Source organism: Salminus brasiliensis, chromosome 19 (assembly GCF_030463535.1).
Source record: "Salminus brasiliensis chromosome 19, fSalBra1.hap2, whole genome shotgun sequence".
Taxonomy (NCBI): domain Eukaryota; kingdom Metazoa; phylum Chordata; class Actinopteri; order Characiformes; family Bryconidae; genus Salminus; species Salminus brasiliensis.
Window position 1 is genome coordinate 72,926 of NC_132896.1, and position 21,996 is coordinate 94,921.

Genomic DNA, 21,996 nt, shown 5'->3' on the forward strand with positions numbered 1-21,996 from the left:
ATACACACTATACACACACATTACACACACTATACACACACCACATACAAACACATTACACACACCACATACACACACATTACACACATAAACACATATCACATACACACCATACACACACACACGCATTACACACCTTATACACACACACCATGCACACACACCATGCACACACACACACACACACTACACACACCGTACACACACACTATACAAACACTATATACACACAATACACACAGAATACACACACACACACAATACACACAGACTATTTATCCTCTATATACACACCATACATACACATATACATACACATACTCTATCCACAAACTACATACACACACTATAAACACACACATGGTTTAAATGTACAGGTTTAATACAGAATCTGAGATGTTTACATACAGACACTGGATCAGGTCGGGAGGTAGGTGTGGTGTGGGTGGGGAGAAGTCTTTGGTGGGTGCAGTGTGACTGAGCAGAGGTCACAGGTCTGGAGTAAGTGCAGGTGCAGAGTGTGTGTGGGGTGGAGGTGTGATGAGACCGGTGAGATCAGATCTTTGTGAGAGGCTGGATACACTGTTATTCTGCCTGATGTTGAGGAGTCCACTTCAGGACAGTCTGGTGTGAGTTTTGAAGAAAGTAAAGCAGCGTTTGTGTTTTTTTTATTAATGTGCTAAAAACGCTGGACAGAAGAAAAAATATAAGTTAAAAAGAAAAGTTTGTAAATAAAGAGTTTTTCCTGCTGGTTGAGATGATTGGTGGGTTTATGAAACATGGGGATGTTGATGGAAGCAGAAGTCTGAAATGGGCTTTATTGGCCTTTAATGGCCTTTAATGGGCTCTGTAGGTGATGTCGCCTGTTGTTTACACTTAGAGCTCTTTCAGTGGTGAGCACCTCCACCTCACGCTCAGAAACACACACATATATCCCACCCTAAATCAGACGCAACCTGAGACACAACCTAAGGGGTCAAACCTGAGAAAGGGGAGGTCAGAGGTTGTGTGTAGACCCAGGTGGAGTTTTTTTCAGCTAATGCCCCATAGCTGCTGCACCGCCCAACCACAATGTACCTTTTGTGTGTGTTTTGACCACTGAGGCTCAGGCCAAACCAGCTGAGGTCAGCCGAAAAACAAAAACGGCACAATCCGCTAATGAGGCTAACAAAGGCTCAGGAATGCACAGTTAACCCCCCCCCACCAACACCACCACCACCACCACCCCCCTTCCTCCACCAACACACACACACATGCATGGGGGGAGGCAGGGGGGGACAGAAACACTTACGTCCTCATCCTTCTCCAGCTCCAACCCCATCTCCCTCAGGTTCCCCTCAAACTCCTCGCGGCGGAAGCGCTTGTCGTCCTCATGGTGGTCTGTGCTGACCCCCTGCGGACCTGGCTCCGGGTCTTGCCTGGTGGGGCGCTCCTGTGTGCGGGTGCGGCGCAGGCTGCGGGTCAGGGCATTGTCGGTGAAGCGTGAGGAGTGCCTGCGGGCGCGGGAGCCGCTGGGCTTCTTCACCTGGTAGGTCAGAACATAATCCACCCTCCGCTCTCCGTCCTGGAAGTACAGGCCGTGCCGGCATTGAGCCGTCTCCTCCGGAGTCAGAGAGTTCAGCAGCTGGGGAGAGTGGGGAGGGACCAGCATTAGACACACCGGGGGGCTAGACACGTGTGTGGGTATAAGTGTGTGTGTGTGTGTGCGCGCAGGTGGGATGTGGTTACTGCAGAGCAGAGTGAGCAAACTGTTCTTAAAAACCTCTCTTCCTAGAGTCATTTGAATACACCTGAGCAGCGGAACCTGAATTCAAACCAGCGGACAGAAACCGTCCGGATCTCATCGCTGTTATTCAAACTTGGACGTTTATCATAAACCACGCTGGACTGCCAGCACCTGTAACCAAGCAACACGACACTCGCATTCCTGATCACTTTAAAACTACGCCACAGCCAAAAAGGGTCAATTTAGTCATGTTCTAGGTAACAGTGAGTCATCCAGTGTCAGAAAGCACATCTTCAGGTCTATCATAGACTACTGACCACTTCCACACGCTCTGAGGAGGGACAGGGCTGAGGCTGGCTTCTCATCAAAGTTTTGTTCCGCCTTAAAAAAGCACAGCAGTCACATTCTGGTGCTTTATTTAGGGCTTCAGTTTTGAAGTTTTAAGTTTAGTGTAAATTCTGAACTAAGATTAAAACAGCAAAAACTTACTGCTCCACTGACCAAGAACTGACCAATAACTGACCACTGCTGTGGGTCAGCAGGGTGAGCGGAGTTGTTTACATCAGTGAGCAAAGTTGTTTATTTCCAGTATTCTTTGTATGCATTCCCAATATTCCCTATGTGTGTGTGTGTTACCAGTATTCTTTGTACATATTCGCACTCAGTTCTCCCCGTCACAGCTCCCCCCAGTTCAGCAAGTGCCCACATGTTGTCCGACAGGTCGAATCAGTGTTAATGAGATTTATTTCATGTTTTTTTTTTCATCCAAACTTTGCTGGATGCAAATATGGTTTCATTAAAAAATCTGAAAATGGAGCTTCTAGAGCTGCTCTCTCGCACTTCACTCTCACTCCACACAGCGGGAAACTTGACTTGATTAGATAAAAAGATACTTTATTCATTCCAAAGATAATTTAGCAGCCAGTAGCAACTGCACAATACAGCACAGTGATACAGAACCATAATTACAATAAATGTAAATAATCTGCAATTTAAATCCACCAGAGATGAAAGGCGGTGCAGTTCAGAATAAGGAATGAAGACAGATGACAATACTGAAGAAAGAAGTGCATACAGTCATTACAGTGCAGTGTGAGTACTGTCCAGGAGTGCAGATGTAAAATGCAATCTTAATGAAATTCCTGATGGTTTTAAAAGTCTAATGGCTGGAACTGCGGTTCTGGCGGCTGTGAAAAATGGGACTTTTATCAGGACTGAAATGCAAAACTGCTCACAAACGCGAGAATGTCATTTGCATTTACTCTGAACTCTATCAGTCAGGACATAGAGCAATAAAGACAGACTCACACACTCGTCACACACATTACACATTTGTGGGTCAACATTAGATGCATAGAATTATGGGTAAAAAAGTGAAATACACACATTTCAGGTTCTCCTATCAAACACGGAGAACAAGCCTCAACATGCAAACTACTCACATAACACCGGGTTCAGGAATTCTGAAATGTTGAGACTGAGAGCAGACATTGTGAGAGCAGTTATTATGAGAGCAGACCGAGAGCTGGTATTGTGAGAGCAGTTATTATGAGAGCAGACCGAGAGCTGGTATTGTGAGAGCAGTTATTATGAGAGCAGACTGAGAGCAGACATTGTGAGAGCAGTTATTATGAGAGCAGACCGAGAGCTGGTATTGTGAGAGCAGTTATTATGAGAGCAGACTGAGAGCAGACATTGTGAGAGCAGTTATTATGAGAGCAGACCGAGAGCTGGTATTGTGAGAGCAGTTATTATGAGAGCAGACTGAGAGCAGACATTGTGAGAGCAGTTATTATGAGAGCAGACTGAGAGCAGACCGAGAGCTGGTGTTGTGAGAGCAGTTATTATGAGAGCAGACATTGTGAGAGCTGGTATTGTGAGAGCAGTTATTATGAGAGCAGACTGAGAGCAGACTGAGAGCTGGTATTGTGAGAGCAGTTATTATGAGAGCAGACATTGTGAGAGCTGGTATTGTGAGAGCAGTTATTATAAGAGCAGACTGAGAGCTGGTATTGTGAGAGCAGTTATTATGAGAGCAGATTGAGAGCAGAGATTGTGAGAGCAGTTATTATAAGAGCAGACTGAGAGCTGGTATTGTGAGAGCAGTTATTATGAGAGCAGACTGAGAGCCGGTATTGTGAGAGCGGTTATTATGAGAGCAGACTGAGTGCTGGTATTGTGAGAGCAGTTATTATGAGAGCAGACTGAGAGCAGACCGAGAGCTGGTATTGTGAGAGCAGTTATTATAAGAGCAGACTGAGAGCTGGTATTGTGAGAGCAGTTATTATAAGAGCAGACTGAGAGCAGACCGAGAGCTGGTATTGTGAGAGCAGTTATTATAAGAGCAGACTGAGAGCTGGTATTGTGAGAGCAGTTATTATGAGAGCAGACTGAGAGCTGGTATTGTGAGAGCAGTTATTATGAGAGCAGACTGAGAGCAGACATTGTGAGAGCAGTTATTATGAGAGCAGACTGAGAACAGACCGAGAGCTGGTATTGTGAGAGCAGTTATTATGAGAGCAGACTGAGAGCAGACATTGTGAGAGCAGTTATTATGAGAGCAGACCGAGAGCTGGTATTGTGAGAGCAGTTATTATGAGAGCAGACTGAGAGCAGACATTGTGAGAGCAGTTATTATGAGAGCAGACTGAGAGCAGACCGAGAGCTGGTGTTGTGAGAGCAGTTATTATGAGAGCAGACATTGTGAGAGCTGGTATTGTGAGAGCAGTTATTATGAGAGCAGACTGAGAGCAGACTGAGAGCTGGTATTGTGAGAGCAGTTATTATGAGAGCAGACATTGTGAGAGCTGGTATTGTGAGAGCAGTTATTATAAGAGCAGACTGAGAGCTGGTATTGTGAGAGCAGTTATTATGAGAGCAGATTGAGAGCAGAGATTGTGAGAGCAGTTATTATAAGAGCAGACTGAGAGCTGGTATTGTGAGAGCAGTTATTATGAGAGCAGACTGAGAGCCGGTATTGTGAGAGCGGTTATTATGAGAGCAGACTGAGTGCTGGTATTGTGAGAGCAGTTATTATGAGAGCAGACTGAGAGCTGGTATTGTGAGAGCAGTTATTATGAGAGCAGATTGAGAGCAGAGATTGTGAGAGCAGTTATTATGAGAGCAGACTGAGAGCCGGTATTGTGAGAGCAGTTATTATGAGAGCAGACTGAGAGCTGGTATTGTGAGAGCAGTTATTATGAGAGCAGACTGAGAGCTGGTATTGTGAGAGCAGTTATTATGAGAGCAGATTGAGAGCAGAGATTGTGAGAGTAGTTATTATGAGAGCAGACTGAGAGCTGGTATTGTGAGAGCAGTTATTATGAGAGCAGACTGAGAGCAGACCGAGAGCTGGTATTGTGAGAGCAGTTATTATAAGAGCAGACTGAGAGCTGGTATTGTGAGAGCAGTTATTATAAGAGCAGACTGAGAGCAGACCGAGAGCTGGTATTGTGAGAGCAGTTATTATAAGAGCAGACTGAGAGCTGGTATTGTGAGAGCAGTTATTATGAGAGCAGACTGAGAGCTGGTATTGTGAGAGCAGTTATTATGAGAGCAGACTGAGAGCAGACATTGTGAGAGCAGTTATTATGAGAGCAGACATTGTGAGAGCAGACATTGTGAGAGCAGTTATTATGAGAGCAGTTATTATGAGAGCAGACTGAGAGCAGACATTGTGAGAGCAGTTATTATGAGAGCAGACTGAGAACAGACCGAGAGCTGGTATTGTGAGAGCAGTTATTATAAGAGCAGACTGAGAGCTGGTATTGTGAGAGCAGTTATTATGAGAGCAGTTATTATGAGAGCAGACTGAGAGCTGGTATTGTGAGAGCAGTTATTATGAGAGCAGACTGAGAGCAGACTGAGAGCTGGTATTGTGAGAGCAGTTATTGTGAGAGCAGTTATTATGAGAGCAGACTGAGAGCAATAGAGAGAGAGAGAGAGAGAGAGAAAGAGAGAGAGAGAGAGATTTTTTATTCTGTTCTGGCATTTACTGTATCACTATATCACAGTGTCACTGCAGCTGCTCATATTTCATTTAGTGCTAATAAATCCTACATTTATTAGCACTAACTGAAATATGGGCTGCTGCAGTGACACTGTGATATAGTGATACTGTGATACTGATACTGTGACACTGTGATACTAATACTGTGACACTGTGATACAATGACTCTGTGACACTGATAAAGTGATACTGTGGTACTGATACTGTGACACTGTGATACTGATACTGTGATACTGTGATACTGATACAGTTACTCTGTGACACTGATACAGTGACTGTGATACTGATACAGTGATACTGTGGCACTGATAGTGTGACTCTGTGATACTTTGATACTGTGGTACTGATACTGTGACTCTGTGATACTGATACTGTGGTACTTATAGGGTGACTCTGTGATACTGATAGTGTGACTGTGATACTGATACTGTGGTACTGATACTGTGGCTCTGTGATACTGATACTGTGGTACTGATAGTGTGACTCTGTGATACTGATACAGTGACTCTGATACTGATACTGTGATACTGTGGTACTGATAGTGTGACTCTGTGACACTGATACAGTGACTCTGATACTGATACTGTGATACTGTGGTACTGATAGTGTGACTCTGTGATACTGATACTGTGGTACTGATCGTGTGACTCTGTGATACTGATACAGTGACTCTGATACTGATACTGTGATACTGTGGTACTGATAGTGTGACTCTGTGATACTGATAGTGTAATACTGTGATACAATGACACTGTGATACTGATACAGTTACTCTGTAATACTGATACTGTGACTCTGTGATACTGATACTGTGACACTGTGGCACTGATAGTGTGACACTGGGATATTGATAGTGTGACTCTGTGATACTGATACTGTGACTCTGTGATACTGATACTGTGACTCTGTGATACTGATACTGTGATACTGTGACTGTGATACTGCGATACACTGACACTGTGGTACTGATACAGTGACACTGTGATACTGATACTGTGATACTGTGATACAATGACACTGTGATACTGTGATACAATGACACTGTGATATTGATACAGTTACTCTGTGATACTGATACACTGACACTGTAATACCGATACTGTGATACTCTGACTCTGTGATACTGATACAGTGACACTGTGGTACTGATACTGTGACACTGTGACTCTGTGATACAGTGACACTGTGATACTGATACAGTGACTGTGATACTGATACAGTGACTCTGTGATACTGTGATACTGATACTGTGACTGTGATACTGATACTCTGACTCTGATACTGCGATACTGTGACTCTGTGATACTGTGACACTGTGATACTGATACTGTGATACTGAGATACTGTGACTCTGTGATACTGTGACTGTGATACTGATACTGTGACATTGTGATACTGATACTGCGACACTGTGACTCTGTGATACAGGGACACTGTGATACTGATACAGTGACTCTGATACTGATACAGTGACTCTGATACTCTGATACTGATAGTGTGACTGTGATACTCTGATACTGTGATACTGATACTGTGACTCTGTGATACTGATACAGTGACTCTGACACTCTGATACTGATAGTGTGACGGTGATACTGATACTGTGACACTGTGATACTGATACAGTGACACTGTGATACTGATACAGTGACTCTGATACTCTGATACTGATACTGTGATACTGATACTGTGACTCTGTGATACTGATACAGTGACACTGATACTCTGATACTGATACTGTGATACTGATACTGTGACTCTGTGATACTGATACAGTGACACTGTGGTACTGATACTGTGACACTGTGATACTGATACTGCGACACTGTGACTCTGTGATACAGTGACTCTGTGATACTGATACAGGGACTCTGTGATACTGATAGTGTGACTGTGATACTGATACTGTGATACTGTGGTACTGATACTGTGACTCTGTGATACTAATACTGTGATACTGTGATACAATGACACTGTGATACTGATACAGTTACTCTGTGACACTGATACAGTGATACTGTGGTACTGATAGTGTGACTCTGTGATACTGATACTGTGGTACTGTGGTACTGATACTGTGACTGTGATACTTATAATGTGATACTGTGGTACTGATTCTGTGACTCTGTGATACTGTGACTCTATGATACTGATACTGTGATACTGTGGTACTGATACTGTGACTCTGTGATACTGATACTGTGGTACTGTGGTACTGATAGTGTGACTGTGATACTGATACTGTGATACTGTGGTACTGATACTGTGACTCTGTGATACTGATACAGTGATACTGTGGTACTGACAGCGTGACTCTGTGATACTGATACTGTGATACTGTGGTACTGATACAGTGACTCTGTGATACTGTGAATCTGATACTGTGACTGTGATACTGATACTCTGACTCTGATACTGCGATACTGTGACTCTGTGATACTGATACTGTGATACTGATAGAGTGACACTGTAACACTGTGATACTGATACTGTGATACTGTGGTACTGATACTGTGACACTGTGATACTGATACTGTGACACTGTGGTACTGATAGTGTGACTGTGATACTGATACTGTGACACTGTGGTACTGATACTGTGACACTGTGATACTGATACTGTGATACTGTGATACTGATACAGTTACTCTGTGACACTGATACAGTGACTCTGTGACACTGATACAGTGACTCTGTGATACTGATACAGTGATACTGTGGTACTGATAGTGTGACTCTGTGATTCTGATAGTGTGACTCTGTGATACAGTGATACTGTGGTACTGATAGTGTGACTCTGTGATACTTTGATACTGTGGTACTTATAGGGTGACTCTGTGATACTGATAGTGTGACTGTGATACTGATACTGTGGTACTGATACTGTGACTCTGTGATACTGATACTGTAGTACTTATAGGGTGACTCTGTGATACTGATAGTGTGACTGTGATACTGATACTGTGGTACTGATACTGTGACTCTGTGATACTGATACTGTGGTACTGATAGTGTGACTCTGTGATACTGATACAGTGACTCTGATACTGATACTGTGATACTGTGGTACTGATAGTGTGACTCTGTGATACTGATACAGTGACTCTGATACTGATACTGTGATACTGTGGTACTGATACTGTGACTCTGTGATACTGATACTGTGGTACTGATAGTGTGACTCTGTGATACTGATACAGTGACTCTGATACTGATACTGTGATACTGTGGTACTGATAGTGCGACTGTGATACTGATACAGTTACTCTGTAATACTGATACTGTGACTCTGTGATACTGATACTGTGACACTGTGGCACTGATAGTGTGACACTGGGATATTGATAGTGTGACTCTGTGATACTGATACTGTGACTCTGTGATACTGATATTGTGACTCTGTGATACTGATACTGTGATACTGTGACTCTGTGATACTGCGATACACTGACACTGTGGTACTGATACAGTGACACTGTGATACTGATACTGTGACTCTGTGATACTGATACTGTGATACTGTGACTCTGTGATACTGCGATACACTGACACTGTGGTACTGATACAGTGACACTGTGATACTGATACTGTGATACTGTGATACTGATCCTGTGACTCTGTGATACTGATATTGTGACTCTGTGATACTGATACTGTGATACTGTAACTCTGTGATACTGATACTGTGATACTGTGATACTGATCCTGTGACTCTGTGATACTGATATTGTGACTCTGTGATACTGATACTGTGATACTGTAACTCTGTGATACTGATACTGTGATACTGTAACTCTGTGATACTGATACTGTGATACTGTAACTCTGTGATACTGATACTGTGACTCTGTGATACTGATATTGTGACTCTGTGATACTGATACTGTGACTCTGTGATACTGCGATACACTGACACTGTGGTACTGATACAGTGACACTGTGATATTGATACAGTTACTCTGTGATACTGATACAGTGACACTGTGGTACTGATACTGTGACACTGTGGTACTGATACTGTGATACTGTGACTCTGTGATACTGATACAGTGACACTGTGGTACTGATACTGTGACACTGTGATACTAATACTGTGACACTGTGACTCTGTGATACAGTGACACTGTGATACTGATACAGTGACTCTGTGATACTGATACAGTGACTCTGTGATACTGTGACTGTGATACTGATACTCTGACTCTGATACTGATACAGTGACTCTGATACTGATAGTGTGACTGTGCTACTGATACTGTGATACTGATACTGTGACTCTGTGATACTGATACAGTGACTCTGATACTCTGATACTGATAGTGTGACTGTGATACTGATACTGTGATACTGATACTGTGACTCTGTGATACTGATACAGTGACTCTGATACTCTGATACTGATAGTGTGACTGTGATACTGATACTGTGACTCTGTGATACTGATACAGTGACTGTGATACTGATACTGTGACACTGTGATACTGATACTGCGACACTGTGACTCTGTGATACAGTGACTGTGATACTGATACAGTGACTCTGTGATACTGATACAGGGACTCTGTGATACTGATAGTGTGACTGTGATACTGATACTGTGATACTGAGGTACTGATACTGTGACTCTGTGGTACTGATACAGTGACTCTGTGGTACTAATGCTGTGATACTGTGATACAATGACACTGTGATACTGATACAGTTACTCTGTGACACTGATACAGTGATACTGTGGTACTGATAGTGTGACTCTGTGATACTGATACTGTGGTACTGTGGTACTGATAGGGTGACTCTGTGATACTGATACAGTGACACTGTGATACAATGACAGTGTGATATTGATACAGTTACTCTGTGATACTGATACTGTGACACTGTGGTACTGATACTGTGACTCTGTGATACTGATACAGTGATACTGTGGTACTGATACTGTGACTCTGTGATACTGATACTGTGATACTGTGGTACTGATAGTGTGACTGTGATACTGATACTGTGATACTGTGATACTGATACTGTGATACTGTGATACAGTGACACTGTGATACTGATACAGTTACTCTGTGATACTGATACTGTGACTCTGATACTGATACTGTGACACTGTGGTACTGATAGTGTGACTCTGTGATACTGATACTGTGACTCTGTGATACTGATACTGTGACTCTGTGGTACTGATAGTGTGACACTGTGGTACTGATAGTGTGACTCTGTGATACTGATACAGTGACACTGTGGTACTGATAGTGTGACTCTGTGATACTGATACTGTGACTCTGTGATACAATGACACTGTGATATTGATACAGTTACTCTGTGATACTGATACACTGACACTGTAATACCGATACTGTGATACTCTGACTCTGTGATACTGATACAGTGACACTGTGGTACTGATACTGTGATACTGTGACTCTGTGATACTGATACAGTGACACTGTGGTACTGATTCTGTGACACTGTGATACTGATACTGTGATACTGTGATACTGATACAGTGACACTGTGGTACTGATACAGTGACACTGTGGTACTGATACAGTGACACTGTGACTCTGTGATACTGCGATACTGTGACACTGTGATACTGCGATACTGTGATTCTGTGATACTGCGATACTGTGATATAGTGATACAGTGACATAGTGATACAGTGACACTGTGATACTGTGATACATTGAAGTATTTGGTAAATACTGAGTGGTATTATTTAGAGCTGAATGGTTTGAGTATCTCTGAGCTGAGTGACGAATAAACAGCCGGTATTTGAGAGAGAGAGCATGCTCAGTAGATAATGAAAGTCCGAGTTTAAGCAGAGCTTCTAACGTTCCTCCATGAAGAAGATAAAGAAGCAGAAACTCACTTGGAATTTTCCATGAAAAATCACATCCTTTAGAAAGTGAACGCCGGCTCGCTGCGGCGATGAAGCCTCACTGCTAATGTTCTCTTCAGCTGCCATCGTCCTCTCTGTCCCACAGACACACTCCAACTCCAGCTATTAACCTCTCTCTCTCTCTCTCTCTCTCTCTCTCTCTCTGTCTGTAGGGGGTGAAGCAAGTTGAAGTTGAAGTTGTCTGTTACTTGAGAAGGACGAGAGACGCCAGGAACTAATATTAGCCAAACCATAAAGCCTCAGTGCGGAGGATCCTCTCTCTCCCTCCAGCTCCTCACCACAGGTTCCATGCACCTCCTGTTCCATGCTCCTGCTGGAGCGTAAATTATTCTGAGGTATATGTGAGAGAAGCGGTACAGTAACACTGAGCACAGGAACAATAATGCTTCTCAGATGGTTCCTCAGACGGTTCCTCAGTGCTAACACCTCAGAACAGACAGCTGGAGAGCCATGGGCAAGACAGGACGCCCTGAAGCGAAACAGCAGAGCCGGACAGAGCGGGAAAGCAGCGGCTGTCTCTATGTGAAGAGCAGCAGAACAGGTTGTTAGGATCATCTGTCACCATGAAAATACACAGAGTCAGATTAACACACCGATACCCCCACTCTCTCGCTCTCTCTCTCGCTCCCTCTATACCCCGCCAGCCGTGCACCGTCACTTTCTGAAGACAAACAGCTAATCCAGCTCAGAGCTGTGAAACATTACTACTGACTGATCTCCTCATCCTGTAATTACTCACTTACTTCCATACAGGCTAACTGTAGTAATCTGTCTGTAGGCCTCTCCAGACACTAGGGATTGGTCAGCTAGGTTTAGGGTAAGGGTTAGAGAAGCAACATTTAGTTATTATGCCACCAATCTCCCAGACCATGTTAAAAATCCTCCGAACTAAGAAATGTTGTTTATTGAATGTTGTTTTAATGCATCTTAACCTTCTTCTATTTTTGTTTCTGTTTCTTATATCTTTTAAATACTAGATCACATTTTCAAATGTTTTAAAGCTGAAGTATATGTGAAGCACTTTGAACTGCTAATGTACCTGAAAACTGCTTTAAATTTGCTGATTCTGCATCTGACCAAATATGTACGAACATTTCAAACAGCTGTCGGAATTTTGTGACAGTGGGTCTCTGAGGGCCGAACCAAGTATAAAACTCAAACTGCAGAAGAAACACATTTCAACTGTTTAGTTTGACGGATAAACGCAGTGATCTGGTCTTTCTCAGTGATGGCGCTGTTTCATACACTGAATTAGGCAGTTCTGCTTCTTTCAGAACATTTCCAGTAAACAACTCTTCTCTGGTGTCCCATAAGGCCCAGCGCTCGGACCTCTTCTGTTCTCATTCTCTTGGCACAATAAAGTTCTCTCATGGATTCTTCTACCACTGCTCTGCCCCGGTTTCTACTCGTATCTCAGCATGTCTCACAGACTCATCATGGATGGCAGCCCATCACCTGAGGACTGGGACTGATGGTACGGGTGGAACTGATGAGACTGGAGAGCCTGATGAGACTACAGGTCCTTGCTGTGGTCTAGCTATCATAGCTCCTTGGAGAACTCCCTAGTCACTCCAGCTGCAGAACCATGAAGCCTCGGTGTAGATCGTTCCTGGCGCATGATGTGAGCCTGACTCCGTCCTGCAGGTTTCTCCTCCACGACATCCAGGAAGTTCAACCCTTTCTCTCTAGGGAGGACCCAGGTGCATCGGGTGTAGTGCAGTGTTTGTATCTAGCTCAGTATCGAAGCTGAGCTGTATCTATGGACTCTAGTCTAGCACATTGGACAGGGACATTTTGGATGAGATATTTGGCTAAATGCTAAAGTTTATACCCACTTTAATAAAAGGGCATTTAAAAATGGTGCAGACTATGAGGGATGTCCAGGTCACTCACTCCACTGACCCCCAGAGGATTGAGCTCAATCAGTGTGGATGGAGAGGCGATCTCCTTGATGACAGGTTCTGTCTTCACATTTGTCGTTCTGCTGAGGAATTCTGATCACCACTGGCATGCTGGGAAAGGAACTGTTTTAGCAGAACAGTCTCAGAAGACCTCTGTCAGAATCCACTGGGCCACCAGAGCCTCAAAAAGAACCCAAACAGAACCACAATCAGAGCCTGAGTTTAAACCCACATGATCCAGAGACTCAAAACTAACAGGGACCACCAGGCCCTTGGTTAGATCTGCCAGAGCGGCCCCAGCAGAGCGGCCCCAGCAGAGCGGCCCCAGCTGGACAAGACCATTAAATATTCAAGATTTCCAAATTTCCAAATTGTTGGTTGATTTGCAGTTTGCTAGTTTCTTACATCTGACTTCATTTACGTTCTTTGGCTTCTTTGAGTTTATTATTTTTCTTCTTTATTTTAATTACTTTATTCTTTTTCCCCAATTTTCTCCCCAGATCACAGATTCCCAGACGCCCCACTATATACAACTCCCCCATCACACAATGCTACCAGTGCAGGGAAGATTAGGGCTAGCACAATCTTCCTCTGAGACGCGAGAAGAAGCTCCACCACATCCTTTTTTAAACTGCTGCTGCCACAGAACAGCCACCTCCAGATCATGAAACACACAATTTTACTGAATGAATATGATTCTGTTTCTCATTCAACAAAATAGCTCCGTGTTCCCACAGCCCAGAAGGGTGGACTTGTATTTTTATAGAAACAATATCTGATGTGATAAAGTTGAGTTTTGTGTCACTTTTGATATTTTGTACTCAAAAAACATTCAAAACCACGTAAACATCCCAGTGGTTGCTATGCTTTAGCTAAGCAGTTACTACTGTATCCCAAGTGATCACTGTGCTACTTTTATGCAATTAATATGCTCCACCAAGTGGTTGCTATACAGTTGCTAAGCCAGTTACTATGGAATCCTTGGTGTTTGCTATGCCGTTTCCATGACAGTTCCTAGGTTTTCCTTTGGTTTGCTATATAGTCCCTGAGCAGTTGCTTTTGTGTCCCAGGTGGTTACTATTCAGTTACTAGGTGGTTGCTATGCTGCTGCTAAAATGCTACTCTGGTGTCCAAGGTGGTTGCTATATGCTTGCTAGATGGGTGCTGTGTGGTTGCAAAATAACCATCAAAAATGTAGTAGAATAACAATAATAACGTTTATAACATTAATAAAAAGAAGAAAGCACCAGTGACGACGTAACGCCAGCCGTCTGTACTTCAGTCTCACATCTGCACCCATAAAACAGACACTACAGTAACACTGTGCTCTTTCACTGCAGTCTGAGGATGAGAACGGCCCAAACAGGACCCTCACTCTCCTCCTATTGGCTGAGGGCAGACTGGACCAGTGTTATGTTGCCTGTAATTGGTGACGAGCAGAACAGCGGACACTCTCAGAACATCCTTGTGTAGAGACCAACCAAAGAACAGTGTGAGGTTAAGAGGGTCACTAGACTGCTAGGCGGCCCTCATTTCTACCCTCCATGCCCTCATAAATCCCCTCAGAATAAGAGCAGGATCACTACACTCCTCCACCTGGTCCAAAATCACTGATCCAGAAACAGCTGGGAACAGGAGCAGTCAGGTGTAAGTCGGTGTGGATCATTTAGAGACAGACAGTGCTGCCCTCTGGTGGTCTGGAGCGACAAAACTCCACACTCCTCATCAACACACTCCAAACTCCAAAACGGACCTCACCCGGAATGTGATGGCATTACATAACTGTGTGACGGGCGACATCCGGGGGGCATTTATTTTTAGCTAAAGGGTAAAAAATACACAAACGAGCAAAAACAGCAGCAGCCTTGTACACATCAGGCTTCTCCCAGTGGGAACTGTGTGTCAGTCTGCCCCGAGCAGGAAAACAGAGCAAAGTTCATTTCTCCCAGGGAACATAAGGATGTGGTCAAAGCCACCCGCCCGGAGAACCGCCAGAGAACAGCCTCCGTTTCCTCAGCGCTACACCAAACCACACCACACTCTTTAAGGAACCCATAGAACCAGTATTCCACCCCTGTAAGTTCCACGTCCAGCATCTGTGCGTTCTGATTTGGCTCAACAGGGACGTCCTGATGGAGTCTTAACGCTGAGTCTCAGACGATACTGATCGGATCTTTAATGAGCTGCTCGTTCATCCTGAAGTAAAAAGGCTGATTTAGTTTCTATAAAACGGAACGAGAACGATTCAACTCCAGACGCTTTAAAACAACACATCCCTGTGTGTGTGTGTGTGTGTGTGTTGGGGGTGTACAGTGGTACACACTCTTTAGTGTGTGTGCATTAGCCTTAGACTTATTCAAAAAGTAGTTCTACACCTCCTACACCTGCTACACCTCCTACACCTTCCACAACATCTACGTTATCTACCCTCTCAGTCAGCAGTGGCTTAGGTCCGATCCTGGGACTTACTATGGAGTTCTGCTGGATGTCTCCGATCTCCTCAATGCCTTTGATGTTGATGATGTCCACCTCCTTCTCTTTGCTGGGGATAGCACTGTATCGCTCCGCCTTCATCATGGCAGCGTGAAGACTCCTACAAACCACAAAAACACACAACCCTTTCACACTGCTCAGGAATTCCGTCATCCCCAGTTCCCAGAAACCGGAGCTCGGTCTGTTTCAATAAGGGCGTAGCGTCCTGCACACCTCCTCACTCCACCTCCGCCCTGTTCCACCCATCACACCTACCGCCAACACACACTGAGAGACGGGGGTGGGGAGGACTGACTGAAACTCAGAGACTCTGTCCACTGTTCGGAGGTCACTCTCTCTCTCACCTCCTCCGCACTGACCTCACCTCCTCCACACTGACCTCACCTCCTCACTCACTTCACTTCCACACTCACCTCCACACTGACCTCACCTCTTCACTCACTTCACCTCCACACTGACCTCACCTCCTTCACACTGACCTCACCTCCTCGCTCACTTCACTTCCACACTCACCTCCACACTGACCTCACCTCCTCACTCACTTCACCTCCACACTGACCTCACCTCCTCCACACTGACCTCACCTCCTCACTCACTTCACTTCCACACTCACCTCCACACTGACCTCACCTCTTCACTCACTTCACCTCCACACTCACCTCCACACTGACCTCACCTCTTCACTCACTTCACCTCCACACTGACCTCACCTCCTCCACACTGACCTCACCTCCTCCACACTGACCTCACCTCCTCACTCACCTCCACACTGACCTCACCTCTTCACTCACTTCACCTCCACACTGACCTCACCTCCTCCACACTGACCTCACCTCCTCACTCACCACCAGACAGACCTAAATGTGTATTAAGTATTTAATGTTAAACTGAGTTCTTCTAGTGTAGAACCTGAGTGAGAACACTGCAGTTCTGGACCGAATCGCTCTCAGTGCTGTTGACCGAGCTGTCCGAGTCTATGCCTCACTGCGGCTATTTTTATTCTGACCTTCCAGAACTGAACTACAGAGGGGCTCTGAGTGAACCCCCCCAACCCCTCCCTCACTCTCCACCCCTTAACTAGCCAACCCCCCCACCCCCACCTGACCAGCAGACCCATCGCACACTTACACCAAATTCCCCCACATCACATACCCCACCTCATCACCTCAACTCCCTTCACCTCCTCCTACCTCACACCACCCACACAAACATCCCCATCAGCCCTGCCACACACTCCCAAACACCCCAGCTCTGTTCTCTTCACTAACACACCCTCTTAGTGCCACACACACTAACACACATACACATTCACACACACTAATACACACACACTAACACACACATACACATTCACACACACTAACACACACACACTAACACACACACACACAAACATGCATACACATTCGCACACACTAACACACACAAATACACACACACTAATACACACACACACTAAAACACACACACACAAACATGCATACACATTCACACACACTAACACACAAATATACACACACTAATACACACCCACACACACACTAAAACACACGCACACATACACACACATGCATACACATTCACACACACTAACACACACAAATACACTCACACTAATACACACACACACACACTAATATACACACACACACACACACACACTAATACATACACACACACACTAATACATACACACACAAACACACTAATACATACACACACACATGCATACACATTCGCGCACACACATGCATACACAAATACACACACACTAATACACACACACACACACACACACTCCAGACTCCAACAAGCCTCAGCGCTACTGCAGCAGTCCGGAGGTTTGGTTCTGGGCTCTGTTTGTTCATCTGTAAAACTTGATACACACTCTCAGCCTCTCACAGCTTAACAACACACACACACACACACACACACACACACACACACACACACATCAGCTTCACACACGCTCTGATCTGTGTGTGTGTTCTCCGGACAGAGGTTCTGGGATGTTTCCATGGTGACTGAGCAGCTGAATGAAGCGGGAGCCTCAGGGTTCCTGATCTGATCCCCGACCTTCTCGCTCGCGCTGCCGGCGGGGCGGACTGACAGGGGCAGGTGCGGCGGGGCAGCGGGTCGGCATTAAAGCGGTCTTAGCTGGGCTTCCCCTGCAGGACCACCAGGACCAACACTGCCTCCACTGCCTTTCAGCACCCCAGTTTCACTCTAGAACTTCAGAACGTTCTCCAGTCCTGAAATACAGGAACCAGAACCGACGTGGAGAAGAACCCCTGAGAGGAACCGAGGGGAACCCACCGGAGAGCGCGGCTCGTCCAGTTCCCCAAATCTAGATTTCCTCTGGAGATACGAGGCAGATGAAACACCAATGTACACCAATTAGCATAGTGCTAACTCCCCCAATCAGCCTGAAGTTCGGCTCCAGGCTCCGCGCGCGCACACACACACCCAAGCACGCGCGGTCTTACCTGTGATCCGGGTCTCTCGTGCTACAGGTGATCCCTCCGCTTCATGCCTCCCGCTGCTTCCTCTCCTCTCCGCGCGCCTTTATGTTATTGCTGCCCTCCTCCACGTGCGTCCTGTGGGGAGTCAGGGGGTGGAGCTTCACCACGTGCAGCTACAGCGCGCACAGTGTGCAGATTACCTCAACACCTCACCACCTCACCACCTCAACACCTCACCACCTCAACACCTCACCATCTCACCATCTCACCACTTCACCATCTCAACACCTCAACACCTCACCACCTCACCACCTCAACACCTCACCATCTCAACACCTCACCACCTCAACACCTCACCATCTCACCATCTCACCACTTCACCATCTCAACACCTCACCACCTCAACACCTCAACACCTCACCATCTCACCACTTCACCATCTCAACACCTCAACACCTCACCATCTCAACACCTCACCACCTCAACACCTCAACACCTCACCATCTCACCACTTCACCATCTCAACACCTCAACACCTCACCATCTCAACACCTCACCACCTCAACACCTCACCATCTCACCATCTCACCACTTCACCATCTCAACACCTCACCACCTCAACACCTCAACACCTCACCATCTCACCACTTCACCATCTCAACACCTCAACACCTCACCATCTCACCACCTCAACACCTCACCATCTCAACACCTCACCACCTCAACACCTCACCATCTCACCATCTCACCACTTCACCATCTCAACACCTCACCACTTCACCACCTCAACACCTCACCATCTCAACACCTCACCACCTCAACACCTCACCATCTCACCACCTCAACACCTCACCACCTCAACACCTCACCATCTCAACACCTCACCACCTCAACACCTCACCATCTCACCATCTCACCACTTCACCATCTCAACACCTCACCACCTCAACACCTCAACACCTCACCATCTCACCATCTCACCACTTCACCATCTCAACACCTCAACACCTCACCACCTCAACACCTCACCACCTCAACACCTCACCATCTCACCATCTCACCACTTCACCATCTCAACACCTCACCACCTCAACACCTCAACACCTCACCATCTCACCACTTCACCATCTCAACACCTCAACACCTCACCACCTCAACACCTCACCATCTCACCATCTCACCACTTCACCATCTCAACACCTCACCACCTCAACACCTCAACACCTCACCATCTCACCATCTCACCACTTCACCATCTCAACACCTCAACACCTCACCACCTCAACACCTCACCATCTCACCATCTCACCACTTCACCATCTCAACACCTCAACACCTCACCATCTCACCACCTCAACACCTCAACACCTCACCATCTCACCACTTCACCACCTCAACACCTCACCACCTCAACACCTCACCATCTCACCATCTCACCACTTCACCATCTCAACACCTCAACACCTCACCACCTCAACACCTCACCACCTCAACACCTCACCATCTCACCATCTCACCACTTCACCATCTCAACACCTCACCACCTCAACACCTCAACACCTCACCATCTCACCATCTCACCACTTCACCATCTCAACACCTCAACACCTCACCACCTCAACACCTCACCATCTCACCATCTCACCACTTCACCATCTCAACACCTCAACACCTCACCATCTCACCACCTCAACACCTCAACACCTCACCATCTCACCACTTCACCACCTCAACACCTCACCACCTCAACACCTCACCATCTCACCATCTCACCACTTCACCATCTCAACACCTCACCATCTCACCACCTCAACACCTCAACACCTCACCATCTCACCACTTCACCACCTCAACACCTCACCACCTCAACACCTCACCATCTCACCACTTCACCATCTCAACACCTCAACACCTCACCATCTCACCATCTCAACACCTCAACACCTCACCATCTCACCATCTCACCACTTCACCATCTCAACACCTCACCACCTCACCATCTCACCACTTCACCATCTCAACACCTCACCACCTCAACACCTCACCATCTCACCACTTCACCATCTCAACACCTCAACACCTCACCATCTCACCACCTCAACACCTCAACACCTCACCATCTCACCACCTCAACACCTCACCACCTCAACACCTCACCACTTCACCATCTCAACACCTCAACACCTCACCATCTCACCATCTCACCACTTCACCATCTCAACACCTCAACACCTCACCACCTCAACACCTCACCATCTCACCACCTCAACACCTCACCATCTCACCATCTCAACACCTCAACACCTCACCATCTCACCATCTCACCACCTCAACACTTCAACACCTCACCACCTCAACACCTCACCACCTCACCATCTCACCACTTCACCACCTCAACACCTCAACACCTCAACACCTCACCATCTCAACACCTCACCATCTCACCATCTCACCATCTCACCACTTCAACACCTCACCACCTCAACACCTCAACACCTCACCACCTCAACACCTCACCATCTCAACACCTCACCATCTCACCACCTCACCATCTCAACACCTCACCATCTCACCACCTCACCACCTCAACACCTCACCATCTCAACACCTCACCATCTCACCACCTCAACACCTCACCATCTCAACACCTCACCATCTCACCACCGCACCACCTCACCATCTCACCACCTCAACACCTCACCATCTCAACACCTCACCATCTCACCACAGCACCACCTCAACACCTCACCATCTCACCACCTCAACACCTCAACACCTCACCATCTTACCACCTCACCATCTCAACACCTCACCATCTCACCACTTTAACACCTCACCACCTCAACACCTCAACACATCACCACCTCACTATCTCACCACCTCACCATCTCACCACCTCAACACCTCAACACCTCACCATCTCAACACCTCAACACATCACCATCTCACCACCTCAACACCTCACCATCTCAACACCTCACCACCTCACCACCTCAACACCTCACCATCTCACCACCTCAACACCTCACCATCTGAACACCTCAACATCTCACCACCTCACCATCTCACCACCTCACCATCTCACCACCGCACCACCTCAACATCTCACCACCTCACCATCTCAACACCTCACCATCTCACCACCTCACCACCTCACCACCTCAACACCTCACCATCTCACCACCTCAACACCTCACCATCTCAACACCTCAACACATCACCACCTCACCATCTCACCACCTCAACACCTCAACACCTCACCATCTCACCACCTCACCATCTCACCACCTCAACACATCACCACCTCACCATCTCACCACCTCAACACCTCACCATCTCACCCTCTCACCACCTCACCATCTCAACACCTCAACACCTCACCATCTCACCACCTCACCACCTCAACACCTCACCATCTCACCATCTCACCACCTCTTACCACTGTCTCCAAAGATCCCGCTGTAAAGATCCTGAAATTTGCAGATGACTCCACTCTGGTG

The 21,996-nt window shown here is 46.1% G+C and overlaps 1 protein-coding gene across 3 annotated transcripts in view; it reads right to left on the bottom strand.

Annotated features, from left to right (window-relative positions):
* The window catches only part of ano1b (anoctamin 1, calcium activated chloride channel b), a 64,684-nt gene extending 45,961 nt beyond the window's left edge, over window positions 1-18,723 (bottom strand). For 2 of the 3 annotated variants that reach the window (XR_011977927.1, XM_072664078.1), the window contains exons 1-3: window positions 18,521-18,723; window positions 16,011-16,134; window positions 1,292-1,624 (exon numbers count right to left, since the gene is read on the bottom strand). Coding sequence is in view for 2 of the 3 variants with exons in the window: in XM_072664078.1 (XP_072520179.1) it covers window positions 1,292-1,624; window positions 16,011-16,118 (441 nt within the window). In the remaining variant the exon portion in view is untranslated. The remainder of the gene's footprint in view (window positions 1-1,291; window positions 1,625-16,010; window positions 16,135-18,520) is intronic. The other variant, XM_072664077.1, reaches the window with a different exon arrangement.
* Window positions 18,724-21,996: the final 3,273 nt, after the last annotated feature.